This window comes from Pygocentrus nattereri, chromosome 4, assembly GCF_015220715.1.
Source record: "Pygocentrus nattereri isolate fPygNat1 chromosome 4, fPygNat1.pri, whole genome shotgun sequence".
Lineage (NCBI taxonomy): Eukaryota > Metazoa > Chordata > Actinopteri > Characiformes > Serrasalmidae > Pygocentrus > Pygocentrus nattereri.
In genome coordinates this window covers 15,417,522-15,435,628 of record NC_051214.1, presented here as the reverse complement: position 1 = coordinate 15,435,628, position 18,107 = coordinate 15,417,522, and the positions used below count along the sequence as shown (strand labels likewise).

Genomic DNA, 18,107 nt, shown 5'->3' with positions numbered 1-18,107 from the left:
AAGTAAATGAGAAGCTAATAAGTTTGAGGTAAAAAAAAAAAAAAAAAAAAAGGTAAGTCTTATGATCAAGTGAGTTTTGTTTACCTTGAGTTGCTCCAAGTTCTTTAGTGAGTCTCCAAGGTGTCTGCAGTAATCACTTGAACGTGTAAGCAACTCTAAGTAGCGGGCATGTATGGAGGAAACCTAAGACAAAATCAAAAAATGATAAACAACCTGAAGAAAAGACAAAAAATAGCTCTTTACTTACTGTAAGTATTTACTTTTGTACCTCCTGTATCACAGCAGTAGATGGAGATTGCAGCATGGTTCTCTTAATGGGTATATTGAGCAGAGTCTCTAGCCCAGCACTGTAAGAGGCCAACTCTACCTCATAGCCCTATAAATATATACACGTTTTCAAAAATGAAGCATTGTAGTCATGTGATTTTCTCACCTTTTTATGGCAGTAATGCACCTTTAAATTAATACTTAATCGAAAACAACTGCATAAGATAACACTGAATGCAAGCAAGTGGACACTTACATGACCATTATTAACCATGACAGAACTGCTTCATTATATTAGTATTCCTTTGTTATTTTTACCTTGATAGCATTTACACATGAATCACCATCCTTCTGTACAGCCTCCACTGCCTCTCTCTTTGTCATTATCTCAGAATTTAGCACCTAAAAAACACAAGCAAACATTTTAACTTTAATGTCTGGCGATTTGAGCAATATGGATGTTACCGTTTATGAAGTTAACAAAGGCATACTTTCTGTTCATTAAGGAGTCTGGTGAGGACTGTGATGTCATCTGTCTTGGTGGTCTGCTGAGCATCTATGTGTCCTTTTGTGACATCAATCCATTCGCTGAGAGAGGAGCTAGACTTAAGATACCGCAATAGCTGCTGCAGATATGAGTCTAGATCATCCAATCTGAGATGAAGAAGACATGAGAAGAAATGTGTCAAAATTCATAAATAAAAAAAGTTGAAGGAAAAATAAATATTAATAAATGTTAAAAAAATTTAATATTAAATAAAATTAGGATGAGAGTGTCTTACCTGCTGTTTATCTGTGTTTGAATGCGTTTCCAACGGTCAGATAGCAAGCTTACATGTTCAGCATACTGGCAAACCTCGATGTCACATCTTTGACAGCTCTCATAAATTTGTTCATTGTACTGACGGGTCTTGCTTAATTCTGCCTCCAGCAAGCCCAACACATGTTTCTTCTGCTCAAGCTCAGCCTGCATAATCTACAAAACAGAATGCATTACAGTTGCAAATTCATTAAATATCAGCATTACCTCAAAATCACTACATTATTTTATAGCAATAAAATGTGGCCCAACAATTTTATAGGATCATCCATTGTCTAAATCTCAGATTCAGTTATACCAGAATTAAACTAATACAGTAAGGTTCAGCGTGCAATACCCTAAGAGTGCTCTGGTACTCCTGGACTTCGGCAGGGTCCAGTGATGTTGTGTCTCTTTCTGTGAGCCGAGCTTCATAAACCTTCACCACATCCTCGGCCTGCAGTAAGGCTTGCAGCAGAGACTTCAAGGCCTTTAACCTGACAGAAAAGGGGGTGGGGGTGGGGTTATATTTTTTCCCTCCCAATCATAGCTGTTTTTATTAAAACATCTTGTGTGTATTTTTTACCTTAGTAGATAAGTGCCAGTATGAGAATCAAGCCTGTCCAGTCTCTGATTGATGAGATTCAGTTGGCTGCGTAGAAACTGAGCTTTATCTGTGTCTTTCATGTCCTCTAGTTCTTTCAGCACTTGCTCTTTTAGACTTAAAAACTCTCCTCTTAATGACTCCATGTCCTTCTGTACTGCCTACATACAGGAAAACAAAAAAAATGGTTATTATTAATGATACATATTAATGGTTAAAAGTATTTTTGTGTTACTAAAAACTTTTTTTTGCCAGCAGAGGTCTGTGCGGGACTATTTGTAGTTGCACTCCTGTCCAGTTCAGCAAGATTTCCCACTCCTGCAGAAAATCAGAATCATTTGTCCCACTCCTGCCTGCAACTGAAATATTTTGGCCCACTCACACCTGCACAATTCTGTCAAGCTGAACTGACATTGGTAGTCATGGTCATTTGGGATTACTGAGAAGTAACTTGGTTAATAGTAATTTTTTATATTTGCTGGGCTTGTCAACTGTGACGGTTGGGCTGAAGACTCTAAACTCCAAGAATATGCATGCTGTTCATGTTATAGGTTGTTTGTAACTCTTTAGAACGACTTTATTCATTTGAACTATTTTACTATTATCATTTTATGTTGTTTATATACACTGACGTGCCAAATCTAATGGGACAGGAAGAAGTATATTGTAGGATCCCTTGAACCAATTCTGGAAACTTTGACCTGATGGCACGGTGCATTATCCTGTTGGAATATGCTATCATTGTGGGGGTTAGGGTTATATAAAGTCCATGAAGGGCGGCAAATGGTCACCTAGTAGTGAAAAGTAGAGGCCACTGGTCAATGACGTGTTAAGGCCAGCCCATGCCATAAGTACACACCCCATACCAGTATAGAACCACCACCAGCTTGCACAGTGCCTTGTTGACAACTGGGGTACATGGCTTCATGGGATCTGTGCTAGACACAAACCCTACCATCAGCCCAAAACAATAGGCACCGTGACTCACTGGACCATGTCACATATTGCCTGTTCTCTAGGGTTCAGTCAGCAACCTCTTGAACCCAGGTGAGGCGCAGTGTCATGATGTTTTCTTCTCCCATATCCCATGGAATCTGAAAAAACGCTGCTTTGATCTGTAAGATGCGTTTGTGGTGACTCCTGCATTGAATCTGGTTGTGATTTCTGTCAGAATTACTTTTCTGTATGCACAGACAATTCTAGCCAGATGTTGCCAGTTGCGATCATTCAGCACCTGTTTCCAGCCACTGAGCTGTCCACTGTGGGTGGTAATGCCTTCTATGACGTTTTCCTGGAAAACACGTGACACTGTAGATCGGGGAATGCTAAATACCCGCACAATTTCGTAAATACAAAGTCCCATCTATCTGACATCCACTATCATGAGCACGCTGGTCAGTGTTCAACTTCATTCACAACAAAAGACCTCTCTTATACAGGTGTGGGTGTTCCTAAGCAGTCCCCTAAGCTAATGCCACTTCATTTTCTATTTACATACTGCTATCCCATTACCATTGGCACATCAGTGTATATGATTTATGTGGGATTTCAGTGGCCTCGTTACATGCCTACTCCTGCACACAACACTGAAAATTAGTTCTGCATCTCAAGATATGTAGAGTAAGTGTGAGCAAGCCCAGATCTCTATTTGGCAGTGTTAAAGATATATTAGCTATGTAAACTTAAGCTGTGTTCGTGAGGACATTTTGGTATCCTATTTTGTCATTGATTTCAGTGATTCATGAGTTTATTTTATTATGTATTATTTATTTATTTACCTTATTGTCCATTTCTAGAAATGTGTCTTTGGCTCCACCAGGTTGCACAATATAAAAATAATAAATACATTAATAGCAGAAAAAGTGGACATTAAAAAAAAAAAAAAAAAAAAAAAAGACATACAGGAATATGCCTAAGAATATACACCAGTTGTCAAAATAATTACAGTGTAGCTAAAATGAGCATTTTCATTTACATTTTTGTAAGATCAATAGGTAGCTTAAGAGTTAGAAAAATTCCATATGGAATAAATTAATTCTTCAAAGTATTTTAAAGTTGAAGGTACCCTTTATTTTTCTGTAAAGCTGCTTTGTGACAATGCCTGTTGTAAAAAGCACTATATAAAAAGTGATTTGACCCTGTGACACTTTCCAGCAGAGAGCAGATCAAATTAGACAAACAGAGGACGAGAAGAAGTATCAACCACCTGCAGCTCTCCCTTAAAATCTTTCATGTTCTCCACTTACAACTGTGTGTGGCACAATATGTATGGTGTAATATATGTGGATGTACCTGTGTGCGAGAAATGTGATTGGCACACTGTGCCGGGGCATCCTGTCCCAATGGGATGTGCAGGTGGGTGGTTAGGGCTGACTCTGCTGTGTCCAGCTTCAGCTGCAGAGCATGCAGTTCACTGAGGAGGTTCACACCAAACGAAACCTTTTGAAACCTTTTGGAAGCTAAAACAGACAGAGACAGAGAATGTAAGCTTTTTTTTCTCTACATGATCATCTTTTATGCACAGAATGCTCATTTGTGTGCTCAGTTTAAGCTGGAAACTCCAAAGCTAGATGTTTGTGTCACTGATCTGCTTATGTAAAATATGTATGTGTTTGTGAATGCACTCACTATAGGCTGGTAGCTGTACAACTAGCTGATCATAGTGTTGCTGAGCTCCAGTGTACTGGGTCTCAATGGTTCTCCTGTCTTCCTCTCCAAAAATCTCAGAGCCCATGCTGTTCCTCTGAAATTCTTGATACCGAGTTTCCAAACTCTTAATGATATTTCGGTATTCCTCTGGACGCATCTGAGCCAACTACACACACACACACACACACACAACATAAATGATCGGTTGACGTTGACACACACACACACACACACACACACACACACACACACACACACACACACACAGGTATACAGCAGCTACTATATAAGCAAATGATGGGTAGAAGATCTCTCTTAAAAACCCTTTTCCATCTACAATGACTGATCAGCTGTCATTTGTACATTGTGGGATTTTTGAAGAAATATGTCCTTAAATCACCTTTTAATAAAAGTCTTGTAATAATCATTACCTTAGAAATTATTAAAGATGGAGCATAAAACAGAGACAGACAGGCCTATAAGCATTTAACTGAGGCAGGCAGACAGGGACCGGAACAGCAGGCCCAAAACTTCCAAATATGGATTTTCCGCTCCATGAACAGATAGTATAGGCTATGAAAGAGATGCACCTGGCCTAGGAGCCTTGAGAAGTGTTGCCCATTCAGCGAAAATGAGCCTGCTGTTAGTGAGCAAAATAGATAAGAACCGGTAGAAACTAGCCCATCAATCAAAATTAATGAGGAGAGTACCCAACACTTGGTTAAGATGACCTCATGTGCCGGGATAAGGGAATTATATAAAATATAGGAAACAAGGGTTCCTAAGAAAGCTAGAAAAACAGTTCTATTGATTGGTGATTTCAGGATGTATCAAGAGTAGGGGGAGCGATGATCTTACCCTTCTCACCCCAGGGAGAGGTGATGGCTCTGCTCATAAGTGGTATAAAATGTATGGTTTTTGAAGTGTCTGTACATTTTGGCTTTCGGGGCTCAATTTTGTCACATTGGAACTAATAAAGAGGGCCTTTTCTTCCTTCGAACCGAACCTGCGGCTGAAGTTTGGTCTTTTCATCTGACTTTGATTTTTTACTTTTCTTTAACTTTTGCAAGAACAACAACATGAAAAGATATATGGTGCTATACACATCCCAAATATGACAAGCAGCGACATAGAAATTATGTGGTGCACATACATTCAACATACTTGTCATGGTAATGCAAGGGCCAGGGGTAAAGTGTTCTTATGGTCACACAAAAGTGCATATATAGTGGGTTACCATGGAGATGGTGAGAGAGTTGATGCGGTTGATGTCCTGAAGGCAATACTGCCAGGAGATGAGGCTCTTTATGTTGATGTAAAGCTGGTTCCACAGTGACAGAATAGCTTCATAGTACTGCTCATTCCTGCAACGCAACACATACGTTATGTGACTTGTATCACATGCATACTATGCAGGCCACAGTACAGTGACCAAACATTCCCCAACAAACACCAGCATTTCATTAATTGGCAGCTGTTTTGACAATGACCATGGTTCCCTACTTGCATTTTCAGAGTGATGTTTGATTTTTCGCATTGCGAGTCTCTTGTTACTAAGCAACGGACAGAGAAATATTAGCTAAACATTAGCATGCTTGAGTCACATAAAAAAAAGAAAAAAAAAAAGAATTTTTTTTTCCTGGACAGAAAAAAAAAAAAAAAACAAAAAAACACCTCTATACAAAAAAAATAGATAAATAAAAAAAAAGATGCTTGTACATTTACTGCCTGCTGCTCATCAGAACTGTAGATAGAACTGTATGGAACAATGTGAATGGGCAAGAATATTCTACTTTCCCAGCAATCATACATGTATAGCACTCCAACCAGCAGAGTTTGCTGGTGGTTGTTGGAGAACAGTGGGTCATGTGCTCTGACCTTAAAATGTGTGCACATGACTTTACATGACTTTCATACTTGTTAGCCAGGCTGATGGACAGTGGGTTGGGTGGGGGCACAAACAGACAGATGGAAGGAACCTGCATGTCCAGACCTCCAGGTCCAGTCACATGCCACTTAGTGCGCTCTGAGTTATCTTGTAGGATGCCTTCATCGCCCTTACAGATCACCTTCTGCAAAACACACACAGAGACAGACAGACAGACAGACAGACAGACAGACAGACAGAGAGAGAGAGAGAGAGAGAGAGTGAGAGAGAAGAAAGAAGAGAGAGAGAAGAAAAGAGAAGAAAAGAGAAGAAAGGAGAGAGAGAAGAAAAGAGAAGAAAGGAGAAGAAAGGAGAGAGAGAGAGAGAGAGAGAGAGAGAGAGAGAGAGAGAGAGAGAGAGAGAGAGAGAGAGAGAGAGAGAGAGAGAGAGAGAGAAGCAAATTAAAATTCTTTCTGCTTCTGTTGTTTTGCTGTATATCAAGATCAAACCTGTAGTGGAGTAACATGTTGATAACTCAGCATGAGCCCTGATTACAGATCGCTTGTCTAATGTTCTTCATAGAAACCGGTAAATATGTGCATGTGCTTTACCTGATCTTGTCTGAAGTCACATAAAGCCTGTACTATCACAGGGCTGCTGCTCTTGTCCTCTGGGTTTCTTGGTCTTAGTCTCACAATACTCTTGGATTTATTCACCAGGTGCTGAACCTGCTGCTTCTGCTCCATCAGACGCTCACGTTCTTTCTGACACACAAACATCAAATGGCCTTGTCATGCTTCTCTCTCACTCTGTGCGTGTGTAAATATACACTGGATGATATATGGATATATGTATATATATATATATATACATATATACACACACACACACACACACACACACACACACACACACACACACACACACACATACATACATACACACACACACACCTGCCACTTTATTTGTTCAATTACTTAACACAAATAGCTAATCAGCCAATCACATGGCCGCAACTCAATGCATTTTGGCACGTAGAGGTGATCAAGACAACTTGCTGAAGTGCAGACCGAGCATCAGAATGGGGAAGAAAGGTGATTTAAGTGACTATGGCATGGTTGCTGGTGCCAGACGTGGTGGTCTGAATATTTCAGAAACTGCTGATCTGCTGGGATTTTCATGCACAACCATCTCTAGGGTTTACAGAGAATGACCCGAAAAAGAGAAAATATCCAGTGAGTGGCAGATGTGCGGACGAAAATGCCTTGTTGATGTGAGAGGTCAGAGGAGAATGGGCAGACTGGTTCGAGATGATAGAAAGGCAACAGTAACTCAAATAACCAACCAAAATCTCTGAGGAATGTTTCCAACACCTTGTTGAAAGTATGGCATGAAGAATTAAGGCAGTTCTGAAGGCAAAAGGGGGTCCAACCTTTTACTAGCAAGGTGTACCTAATAAAGTGGCCGGTGTGTGTGTGTGTGTGTGTGTGTGTGTGTGTGTGTGTGTGTGTGTGTGTGTGTGTGTGTGTGTGTGTGTGTGTTTCAAAAAGAGTTGTGGCAAAATGTAAATAAACTTGTTTGAAACATTGCTGGTTGCTGGCATCAAATTAAATACAGGCACATATTTAAAAAAACAATGTTTCTCAACACTTTTGATAAGAGGTATATAGTGGCTGTATGTACGTATGTATGTATGTATATAAATAAAAGTCTCATATATCTAAGTAGGTTTGCACTGCTGCTCACTGAACTAAATACTCTGACTCCAGGGTGAAATCATAGTTGTATGTGTGTTTGTGAGCGTGTGTTTGAGAGTATTACCTCCAGGCCTTTAAGCAATTCCTGTAAGTTCTGTAGGGGTGTTGTTTTGTCACAGGTGAATTTCCTGCGAATGGTCTCATGCTCTTGCTGCAGTTTGCTGTATGTCTCGTTAGCTTCAGTGAAGAACTTATAAAATAAAATTTAAAAAAAGTATAAAAGTTAAAGAAAACATCACAATACAGTATTAAATTATTCAACAGTTAACAATTTTGCAAAATCTCAATTAAGGAAAATAAGTTAATTAACATTTCTAAAAAAAAAGTTATTAAACTGAAGCAGGATCTTCCGATATTTTTTTTTTCAACATTTCTTAGAAATAGTTAGCAAGTTCATAAATTTAAATAGCAAAATTCATTTTAAATCAACAATTTTGGTTATCTTTCCAGCATATACATTAGCTATGTGCATGCTATTAGTATTCTGATGGAAGAATATTATTACTTTATTATTCAATTACATTGCTGTTGTGGTGTGAATAGTGATGTATAGTGTGTGTGTGTTTGTTACTTGGCTGTAAGCTGCATTCTCTTTCAGATGTACATGGATGCATTTGGTGATCTGGAGGAGCCAGCTCCACTGGGTCTGAAGAGTTTCCATGTAGGCCTAAGCATAAACACAGGAGCTGAATGATCAGAAACAATAATAAAACATGGCATGCACAAATGATATATTCACACAAAAAAAAACAGATTGTCACCTCAATTTTGTCTGAGGCAGGATGTTTTTTCACCAGCAGGTTGTCCACCTTCAGCTTCAGTTTATTCAGATCTTTCTCTTTCTCCTCCAACTCACTCATTAGCTTCTAAAAAAAGACAAGAATGTGCAAGTATTTTTTTTTAAACTGAAAGGCTGAAACTATTTCTTTTTGGGAATGAAGTTCAAAATTTAGATTCAGGTTTGGATATTTTTTTTAAACATATGGTAGTTATACTGTATGCACACAGGACACAGGTATGACAATGTCCTGACATGAATGAAACTGTGTGTATGCGAGCTAGTTTTGAAAGGTTGATACTGCCTGTCCATGATCAGCCGCTGCCAATTCTGACTGAGGCAGTGACGAGATGACAACATTTAACCTGCAGGTACCAAACACCAAAAAGGGTTTAAATTGATTTATCCCTAACATTGCAACAAATCTGTGAAATAGGTACAGCCTTGCAGCTTCCTTCATGGATAAATGCTTATACACCGATACATTACATACATTATGACCATTCCCAAATGAAGAGAATATATGCTGATTATCTCATAACAGCACATGTCAAGGTCTGTAATATTAGATGGATGTGGGAGAAATGGGCAGGCATTAAGACCTGAGTGACAGTAAGGCTCGTGGGTTGTGGCTCCCAGTCAGCAGTGGTGAGTACCTTCTGACAGTGGTGCACGGAGGGACAAACCAAGAATTGGTAACAGGCTCATCTCTTTATGAGGATAACAAAAGCAATCCCATATGGTCCAAACCCACTGAAGAGCTACTGCCATAAGTAACAAAAATGATTTATGATGGTTACGGGAGGAATGCGTCAACACAAAACAACACACAGCGCATAGCAGCAGACTGGTCAGAGCGCCCATGGTAACCCCCATCCACTGATCAATCCTGTGTGCACCATTTCCTTGGGGAAGTGATGGCACCATGAAGCACTCTGGGAAGGAGACAAGCTGATGCGTGATGCTATGGGCAATTTTCTGCTGGAAACCTCTGGGTCCAGGCATTCATATAACATCAATATGAAACGTTCACCCTACCAAAACATTGCTGTGGACCATGTACACCTCTTCACGGCAATAATAAACCTCAATGGCAATTTCCTCTTTCAGCAGGATAATGCACCCTACCACACTGCACACATTATTTAAGAATGGCTGGAGGAATACAATGAAGAATTAAGAGTTCAAGATATTGTACAGGCCTCCAAATTCCTCTGATTTCATTCCGAACTAGCTGTGGGATGTGCTGGAACAACAAGTCTGATCTGTGGCGGCTACTTGCCACAAGACATCTTCAGCGGTATGGTAGAGTTCATGCCAAGAAAGATCAGCTGTTTCATCAGCACATATTATAGCATATTAAGCATAATGTTTTGGCTCATCAGTGTATGCCTTAAAACATTTTCAGCTGCATTTTCCATAGGCAACCGGCACATTACGATCTCTCAACCTAAAATTATTTTCAACCAAATAAATCTAGCATTAGGACAAAATATTTTAACGCAGAGGAGCCATGGTTCTGTTTAATACCAATGACTTTAATACCAAGGTTTTTTTTTTGATGAAGAATACATTTTGGCTTTCTGACACAGCAGTGTTAAACAATCTTTTACTGTCCATTCTTATGCAAGACACAGAGAATTAGGCTCAAGAGACTTTGGCAAGAGTAGGAAAGCCCTTATTATTGCTCTTCCAGTAATTTAGTGATTGTAGTAGTTACACACTTTCCCGGTCTTCAACATTACACTGTATTTCACTGCACATGCTGAGTAATCCACTCATTGTCTCCATAGTTTGGTGGCTTATTCTTGGTGTCCTGTTATCCATCTTTGCTAGTTCTGTTTCCTTCTGATAGTCGCCAGACAGACAAAAGGCTTACTTGGCTCACATATTTGCATCACTGATCAGCTGTCACTACTGGCCAAATTAAAACTATATCAGCTGATTACTAAATGCATATTTAAGACAAAAATCCAGTCTAGCCAGCTGACCTCTCCATCCATAATGTGCACATGTGTATGTTCTGTACAGTCACAGTGGTCATAATGTGTCAAGGTGTATTCATGATTATTTATATGATCTTACTGAGTAGCTCTCCTGCTTCTTAGGGATGTAGACATCTATGTTTTTGTTGCCCCAGTCGAACACCAGCTCCTCTTCCTCACGATCATTCACCCACATGATCTCTCGAGAAATCTCCTCAATGATATTCTGCAACTCACGCAGCTGAGCACTTCGTGAAAATGACAGTTTCTGCAAATATGGAGAAAATAAATGGTCTCACAGCAAGCAAAAAAATGAGTACGACAAGGACATTTATACACTGGAATGCTGGTAGTGAGGCTCAGATAATTTACACTTAAAAGACCAACAGAAAACAGCTACTGAGGTGTAGTCAGAGTATACAAAATATATACCAAAATACTGTAATATTGAAAAAATTCTAACAGAAAATTCCTTCACATAGTCAACTTCAGAAACTTTAGATACAGTATAATGAAACAATTTGTCTAACCACTTGCAATGTGTGTTAATGTGTGGTAGATGTTCTACCTGTAGGCTGTCCCATTCCTGGTCCAGCAGATGTAAGTTGGCCTTGTCACCTCTCACTCTCTGTAACATGGAAAAATAGGCTTATGGACACATACATGTATGTGTAGGCATGATCTGTGCCTACTAAACCACTACTTTCAATACTTTATTACTTACAACAAATGTTTGCACAGTTTTATAGCTACAGCTTTATTGGTAGAGGTGTGTGTGTGTGGGTCTGTGTAAGAGAGAAACAGACAGAATGGTGCAGATGTGTATTCGGATGGGTGTGCATATGTATACATGCTTGTGTATGCTGTGTATGTGTCTCACCAATTCCTCTCGAGCTCTTTCTACCTCCATGCTTCTCTGGATGGAGCTGTGAAATTTGTTATGGCTGATTAGCTGCTGCTCTATGGTGGCAGTATCATCTCCCCATGGTGATGTCTCTATGAGACGCTACACAAACACAGAAAACGAAATATTCATATATTTCTTCATAACTATTAATGTTAATAATAAACATGAATTATTATAGATAGGCCTTGAGCTCAGTTTGGGGAAAGAAGCCACACCCATTTTCTTGGCCATTCTACATTAAACAAACATTAACACACAACACACATTTAATATGTAGCAGTTTTACAAGGACTCCAATAGTGAAGAGCCCTGAAATTTCTAACATCTAAATGAAACGCACTGGTAATTCTTTCTCTCATATTTGTAATCAGTGACACAGTATATTTCCAAAAGTATTCGCACGTCTGCCTTCACATGTATACAAACTTGAGTGACATCACATTATTAATCCATAGGGTTTAATATGATGTCGGCCCACCCTTTGCAGCTATAACAACTTCAACTCTTCTGAGAAGGCTTTCCACAAGGTTTGGGAGTGTGTTTATGGGCATTTTGAACATTCTTCCAGAAGTGCATTTATGAAGTCAGACACTGATGGTGGATGAGAAGGCCTGGCTCGCAGTCTCCGCTCTAATTTATCCCAAAAGTGCTCTATCCATTTGAGGTGCAGGCCAATCAAGTACTTTCACACCAAACTCGCTCATCCATGTCTTTATGGACCTTGCTTTGTGCACTGGTACACAATCATGTTAGAACAGGAAGGGGCCATCTCCAAACTGTTCCCACAAAAATAGAAGCATGAAATTGTCCAAAATCTCTTGGTCTGCTGAAGCATTAAGTGATCCTTTCATTGGAACTAAAAGGCCGAGCCCAAATCCTGAAAAACAATCCCACACCATAATTCCCCCTCCACCAAACTTTACACTTGGCACAATGCAGTCAGACAAGTACTGTTCTCCTAGCAACCGCCAAACCCAAACTCGTCTATCGGATTGCCAGATGCAGAAGCGTGTTTCATCACTCCAAAGAACACATCTCCACCTAGAGAGCTTCATGGAATGGGTTTCCAATGGTCAAGCAGCTGCGGCGCTTTACACCACTGAATTCGACGTTTTGCATTAAGCTTAGTGATTTAAGACTTGGATGCAGCTGCTCGACCATTGGAAACCCATTCCATGAAGCTCTCTAGGCATTGTTCTTGAGCTAATCTGAAGGCCACATGAAGTTTGGAGGTCTGTAGCGATTGACTCTGCAAAAAGTTGGTGACCTCTGCACACTATGTGCCTCAGCATCCGTTGACCCCATTCTGTTTTTTTTTTTTACATGGCCTACCACTTCCTGGCTGAGTTGCTGTTGTTCCCAATCGCTTCCACTTTGTTATGATACCACTGACAGTTGACTGTGGAATATTTAGTTGCGAGGAGCTTTCACGAGCGGACTTGTTGCACAGGTGGCATCCTATCATGGTACCATGCTGGAATTCACTGAGCTCCTCAGAGCGACTCATTATTTCACAAATGTTCGTAGAAGCAGTCTGCAGGCCTCTGTGCTTGGTCTTATACACCTGTGGCCAAGGAAGTGAACGGAACACCTGAATTCAATGATTTGGATAGGTGAGGGAATATTTCTGACAATATAGTGTAGTTTAGCATAGCTATGGAAGCTCTCCTATTGATTATAATTCAAGAGCTGATATGAAATTTAAATTAAATAATATGAAATGATATTAAAATGAAATTATATTAAAATGTGTGCTAGTGTGTCTCTCACAAGCTTGGACTAAAACATTGAATGTCTTTCAGAAGCTTTAAATATCTGTTTATTCTAGTACTACCTTTATCTAATTTTCCCTCTCGTTTTAATAAGTGCATCAGTTACATTCTTGCATGCTTTAAGGTAGAACATTTTCCATGTGTTGAGCAAGTTTTGGCAATTTTGGCCCAATCTGAAGGCCTAGCTCTAGGCATAGTGACCGTTTCCCACTGCTAAACTGGTCCCAGCCACGGGAAATCTAAATGTGATTGATCGATTCCTCTGTCAGTTCCTATTTATGTTAGTGGTTAATCTGACATTCTAGGCCATTGGTTTAGCTCCTGAAGTCCTACCTAGTCCAATAATTAACTTATCAGTATCTTCCTAAGAATTATTACTGTGCTATGCTATATCATGAGAAAATCACAGAATGAGTTACAGGGCAAAATACTAAAAGAGTGCAGAAATAGGAATATTTTTTGTGGTTGATTACAGTATGCTATGAAAGCATACTTGGTTGAGTTATGGGTTCTTATGTACTAGTATGAGTTCTGAAGCTGTTGCATGTACCTAACTGCTTTCTCCTAGATTTTTTTTTTCCTGTTGTAAATATTTCTGTTGAAATATTGAAAAGTAACCATTTTACAGAAAAAGTACAGAACAATTCATACAGTACAGTTCTTAATTTTTAATGAATAAATGAATAATAATTTTTAAATTCATACAGTATCAAGACCAGCAGCCTTTTTCAAACAATGTAAAAATGGAATTAAAAGGTTTTGATATGCAATACCTTATTATATAGCTCAATTTCTGGATGTAGTGTAAAAAAAAAAACAGTTGTTTGAATGACACTATTTTAACCTGTTGCTAAAGTCTAAAAGCTGTTAGTGTGGCAGGCTGTAATTTTGAGCCCCTTAAAACTGCAGGCACTTTAGTGAGTATGCAGAAGTAAATCTCTTTGACAGGAGGAGGGGAGGAATTTATGGCCCACAAAGAGAAGCCAGACAAAGATAGAGAAAAAGCCTGCAATGCTCTCTCATTCTCCTCTCACTGCTTCTCTCTGTGCCTCCATTATCCCACTTTTTCTCTCCCTGCTCTCTCTTTGCTTTAAAAGATTTATTTTCCCCTTCTGTGAACAACAGCATATATTAAATGAACGTTCAGTCCTAGTTGCTCAATAGTGTGGTTTAGATGCATGCTTGAGAGTGCACTGCTCTGTTTGCACAGAGTGGAATGTTTGAATATTTTGACCCCTGCTGCTATTCTTGGAAAAAAGTTTTTTTTGGCTGGGGTTTTGATTAAAGGCAGCAGAAAGTTATGCAAAACTGAAAACTGGCATCTTTGCTTCTGCAGGCTATTCAAACAGAACACCTGCCACTAGAGGGAGAATAAGTGAATAGCTTTACCCTGGCTTGTGATTTACAGTGAGAGGGCTTTTACACAGAAATAATGGCACTGTGCCTGTATGGGCTTAACTCCAGTCCACTCTTTTTATAGTGTGGGCGGACCACTCTTTTCATTTGTTTTCTGCTAACAGTTGTTTTTCACAACTCAGTGAATCCAAGAGGACTGCATGTTTTCTTCTGCCTTGCTCGCCCTACATTCCTCCCTCATTCTATTTTAGCTTTGCATGAAATGAATATGATGATGACCCTAACTACTCAGAAAGAACAAGCAACTAGTGTAAATGGTTTTGATTGTATGAATCATTATCTCTGTGTTAGGCATATGTGATTTAACATAGTTTCATTTGACATATAGACCTCTTAAAATACTTTATTAGATAAATGAAAACTGAGTATGGTTATTTGAATGATCACATACATCTCTACATCAGGCATATACTATGTGTCTACCTTCTGTTGAGTGATCCAGGCTATGGCGTCGTGAAAGCTTCTACTGGACTCGTCCCAGCCTGTACTTCCTCTGCTGCCTCGACTCTTCCTCTGCAGAGAGCCACCAGCAGCCATGTGAACTGCTCTAAGCTGCTCAGAGCACTGTTTCACACTGTGCAACAAGAAAAAGGGATAATGAATCACCTTGGGTATAAAGTGTCTGCCTCTCAGTCCACAGAATAAAAATTGTGTTACTGACCATGTCTACTTGCAGGTATAGACAATTGGTTGTGTTACAGCAACACAATAAACCATACTTTTACTGATATTGCTGTACATGTTTTCACAATAAAAACATGGGTTACACTACCTCACTTACCAAAATGAGAACAACCTTTTTTAAAATTGTGTAAATTCAAAACTATTTCTTTAATACTACACTACATCAGCATTTAAAGGATAATCTCTGAGCCACTTCTGGATAGCACATAAACATTGCTTATGTAGGATACTTTGCACAAGTGCCAGAGTCAAAATGATTATTTGGGTCATGTACTTCTTTCTATCAGTTATTACTGAAGATGAAACAACAAATATGACAGAAAAAGAAAGAATTGTCACCTTATTTCTGGGTCTGTGCACTTTGTCTCTAATATTTATCATATAAATACACAGACAGAATTTTCAAAATTACATAAATATTTTCACTGTATGTCTACATTTGTATGCTCATATCACCTGGTTTTACTGGGTATATGTCAGTCAAGAGAGTCCATATTCATATAGGAGTATTTGTGAATTCATCTTCATGTCTCACCTGATGAGCACACTCTCGTTGGACTGGCCCATTTTTCTGAGCTCCATGGCGATGACCTCGAGTTGCTCAATGATGTCTTTGGCAGAGGCCATGCAGTGCTCAACCTCTGTCACACCCCGAGCTCCATCTGTGCCCTGCTACACATGGTCATTAACAACACACACTTGAACATCAGCACACAATAATTAGGGCTACGCTACATAAGTCACTGAGGAATCCACTAATCAAGTAATCAGAGTTTTAGAAAAAAAGTAAAAGAATCAAAGTGGACTTAACCAAACAACCATGCATAATTTCAAATTTCAAATATATATCATTTTAAATTACTTTCTTAAAAACATTAAATGCCTGAAATGCATTTAAAATATGCATAATCATCATGGAAATCATCAACTTGTCATTCCGGATTAATCAAGAAGATACGTTTTAATTGGTTTTGTAAATCAAGCATTTGAGCTTAATTGCATAATAGAGAGTCAGTTGTGGGGAATGCTAAGGAATGCTCATCTGATTTTGTTGTGCATTGCACTCAAAACTGTAGTTCAGCACAATCTGTAATTCAACAAATTATAGTTTGAAAACACAATGTTTTGATTCACACATTGCCCCATGTTATATTTAGTTTCAGTATTAGGAAATAATAGAGCAAATACCCAATATGATGCCAGTAACATCATTAAGTGATCTAAAATGCTGGAAAAGCAACTGTTCAACACTACATCAGTTATGACAGTCCCACAATTACAGCACACACAGTGAGGCAGCAATTCTAATGCCTCATTCATTCACAGCGATTATCACGTTACATTTCATTGCTGAATTACACAATAAAGACGTTTACAGCAGGGAGTCTCGGGAACTGAACAATGTCTGGGTTTTAAATTCTTTACCAGTGTAGTAGGTAATTTTATGTTTAGATCTGTTGTAAGATGTGTTTTAGCAGGTGTATAGTTTCACTTTTTTAATTTGTGAGAAAGAGAGAACATGTATAATCATGTTCCATACTCACCGTTTGTAAAATAAACTCGGCTTTACGCAGAAACTCTTGGCACTGGCCCTTGAGAAGAGAAGCTCTCTGGTGGATGATAAGCTTGGGGGAGGGGCTACAAGAGAAAGGGGGTATGGTCAAAAAGGGGAGGCAGAGGGCAATCTGACAATATGCTATTATTATTGTAATACTTCATGCCACAATATGTTGAGTACACTGGTAGTCTGAGGTTAGTAGTTCTAGAACACTAATAGCTGCATGTAACAACAACTAGTGTGTAACCAGTGTTATATTTAAGCAATAGAACACGAGACGGAGTGCGTCATTGCAAAATAACATCACGGCTGTGATTTTGTCGCAGGCATGAGCAAGCTTTTTGGTTTTTATTGCGGCAGTTTTATGACTCAATCCGATTGGTCAGACTCTGAAAATGAGACTACACATTTGGCAAATGGTATTTGGTTAATTTCTGGCTAATTCCAGGTTGTTTAGGTGTTCTTCTGTCACAGCTGCTGACTGAAAAGCTGCTCAGTTGCAATGACAGTTTGGGAGTTTAGTGTAGTCTCATCTTCAGAGTCTGACCAAATTGGCTGTAGGTCGAATATAATCTTAAACGTATCAATTTTCTATTTGTGCAAGTAAGAAGTAAAAATGTTCAAATGGCTTGAGTGTCTCCTACAGCTGTCAAACTTGCTGCTTAGCAACGGTGTCTTAGCGGAGTGATGGTGTGTGTGAAAAACCTGTGATGTTATGGCGAAATATCAGCATTGTTAGAACACCTCTCAACCAATCATCTTGCGTGGCCGGAGCTAACTGTTGTATAATAGTGCATAACAATTAGTGTAACTACAGAAACTGCATGATAAAAGTATGTGATATTTTAATGCAGCATTATTCTTTTTGACTGGTGCACAAACATGCATGTATATATCCTTCTTAAGGTAATTACAGCTGTGAGAGTTTTCTTTCACCACAAATGTCATAATAACCAGACAAGAAGGTGCTGTGCTTAAGGCTACTCTTAAAGGCTGAAAAGTATAAATAGATCAATTTTTTTGGCCGGGGGGGGATTGAGGACTAGATATCATTCAGATGTGCT

At 39.1% G+C, this 18,107-nt stretch overlaps 1 protein-coding gene across 3 annotated transcripts in view; it reads right to left on the bottom strand.

Annotated features, from left to right (window-relative positions):
• Positions 1-18,107, bottom strand: part of wu:fi04e12 (desmoplakin) — a 28,468-nt gene that overhangs the window by 6,229 nt on the left and 4,132 nt on the right. For 2 of the 3 annotated variants that reach the window (XM_017723773.2, XM_017723775.2), the window contains exons 2-22: positions 17,030-17,123; positions 16,021-16,157; positions 15,225-15,375; positions 11,587-11,712; positions 11,275-11,334; positions 10,807-10,974; positions 8,705-8,809; positions 8,515-8,610; positions 8,008-8,133; positions 6,798-6,950; positions 6,237-6,391; positions 5,557-5,683; positions 4,299-4,485; positions 3,963-4,129; positions 1,653-1,831; positions 1,425-1,563; positions 1,050-1,243; positions 759-921; positions 586-669; positions 269-376; positions 85-183 (exon numbers count right to left, since the gene is read on the bottom strand). In XM_017723773.2, coding sequence (XP_017579262.1) covers positions 85-183; positions 269-376; positions 586-669; positions 759-921; positions 1,050-1,243; positions 1,425-1,563; positions 1,653-1,831; positions 3,963-4,129; positions 4,299-4,485; positions 5,557-5,683; positions 6,237-6,391; positions 6,798-6,950; positions 8,008-8,133; positions 8,515-8,610; positions 8,705-8,809; positions 10,807-10,974; positions 11,275-11,334; positions 11,587-11,712; positions 15,225-15,375; positions 16,021-16,157; positions 17,030-17,123 — 2,818 coding nt within the window. The remainder of the gene's footprint in view (positions 1-84; positions 184-268; positions 377-585; positions 670-758; positions 922-1,049; positions 1,244-1,424; positions 1,564-1,652; positions 1,832-3,962; positions 4,130-4,298; positions 4,486-5,556; positions 5,684-6,236; positions 6,392-6,797; positions 6,951-8,007; positions 8,134-8,514; positions 8,611-8,704; positions 8,810-10,806; positions 10,975-11,274; positions 11,335-11,586; positions 11,713-15,224; positions 15,376-16,020; positions 16,158-17,029; positions 17,124-18,107) is intronic. The other variant, XM_017723774.2, reaches the window with a different exon arrangement.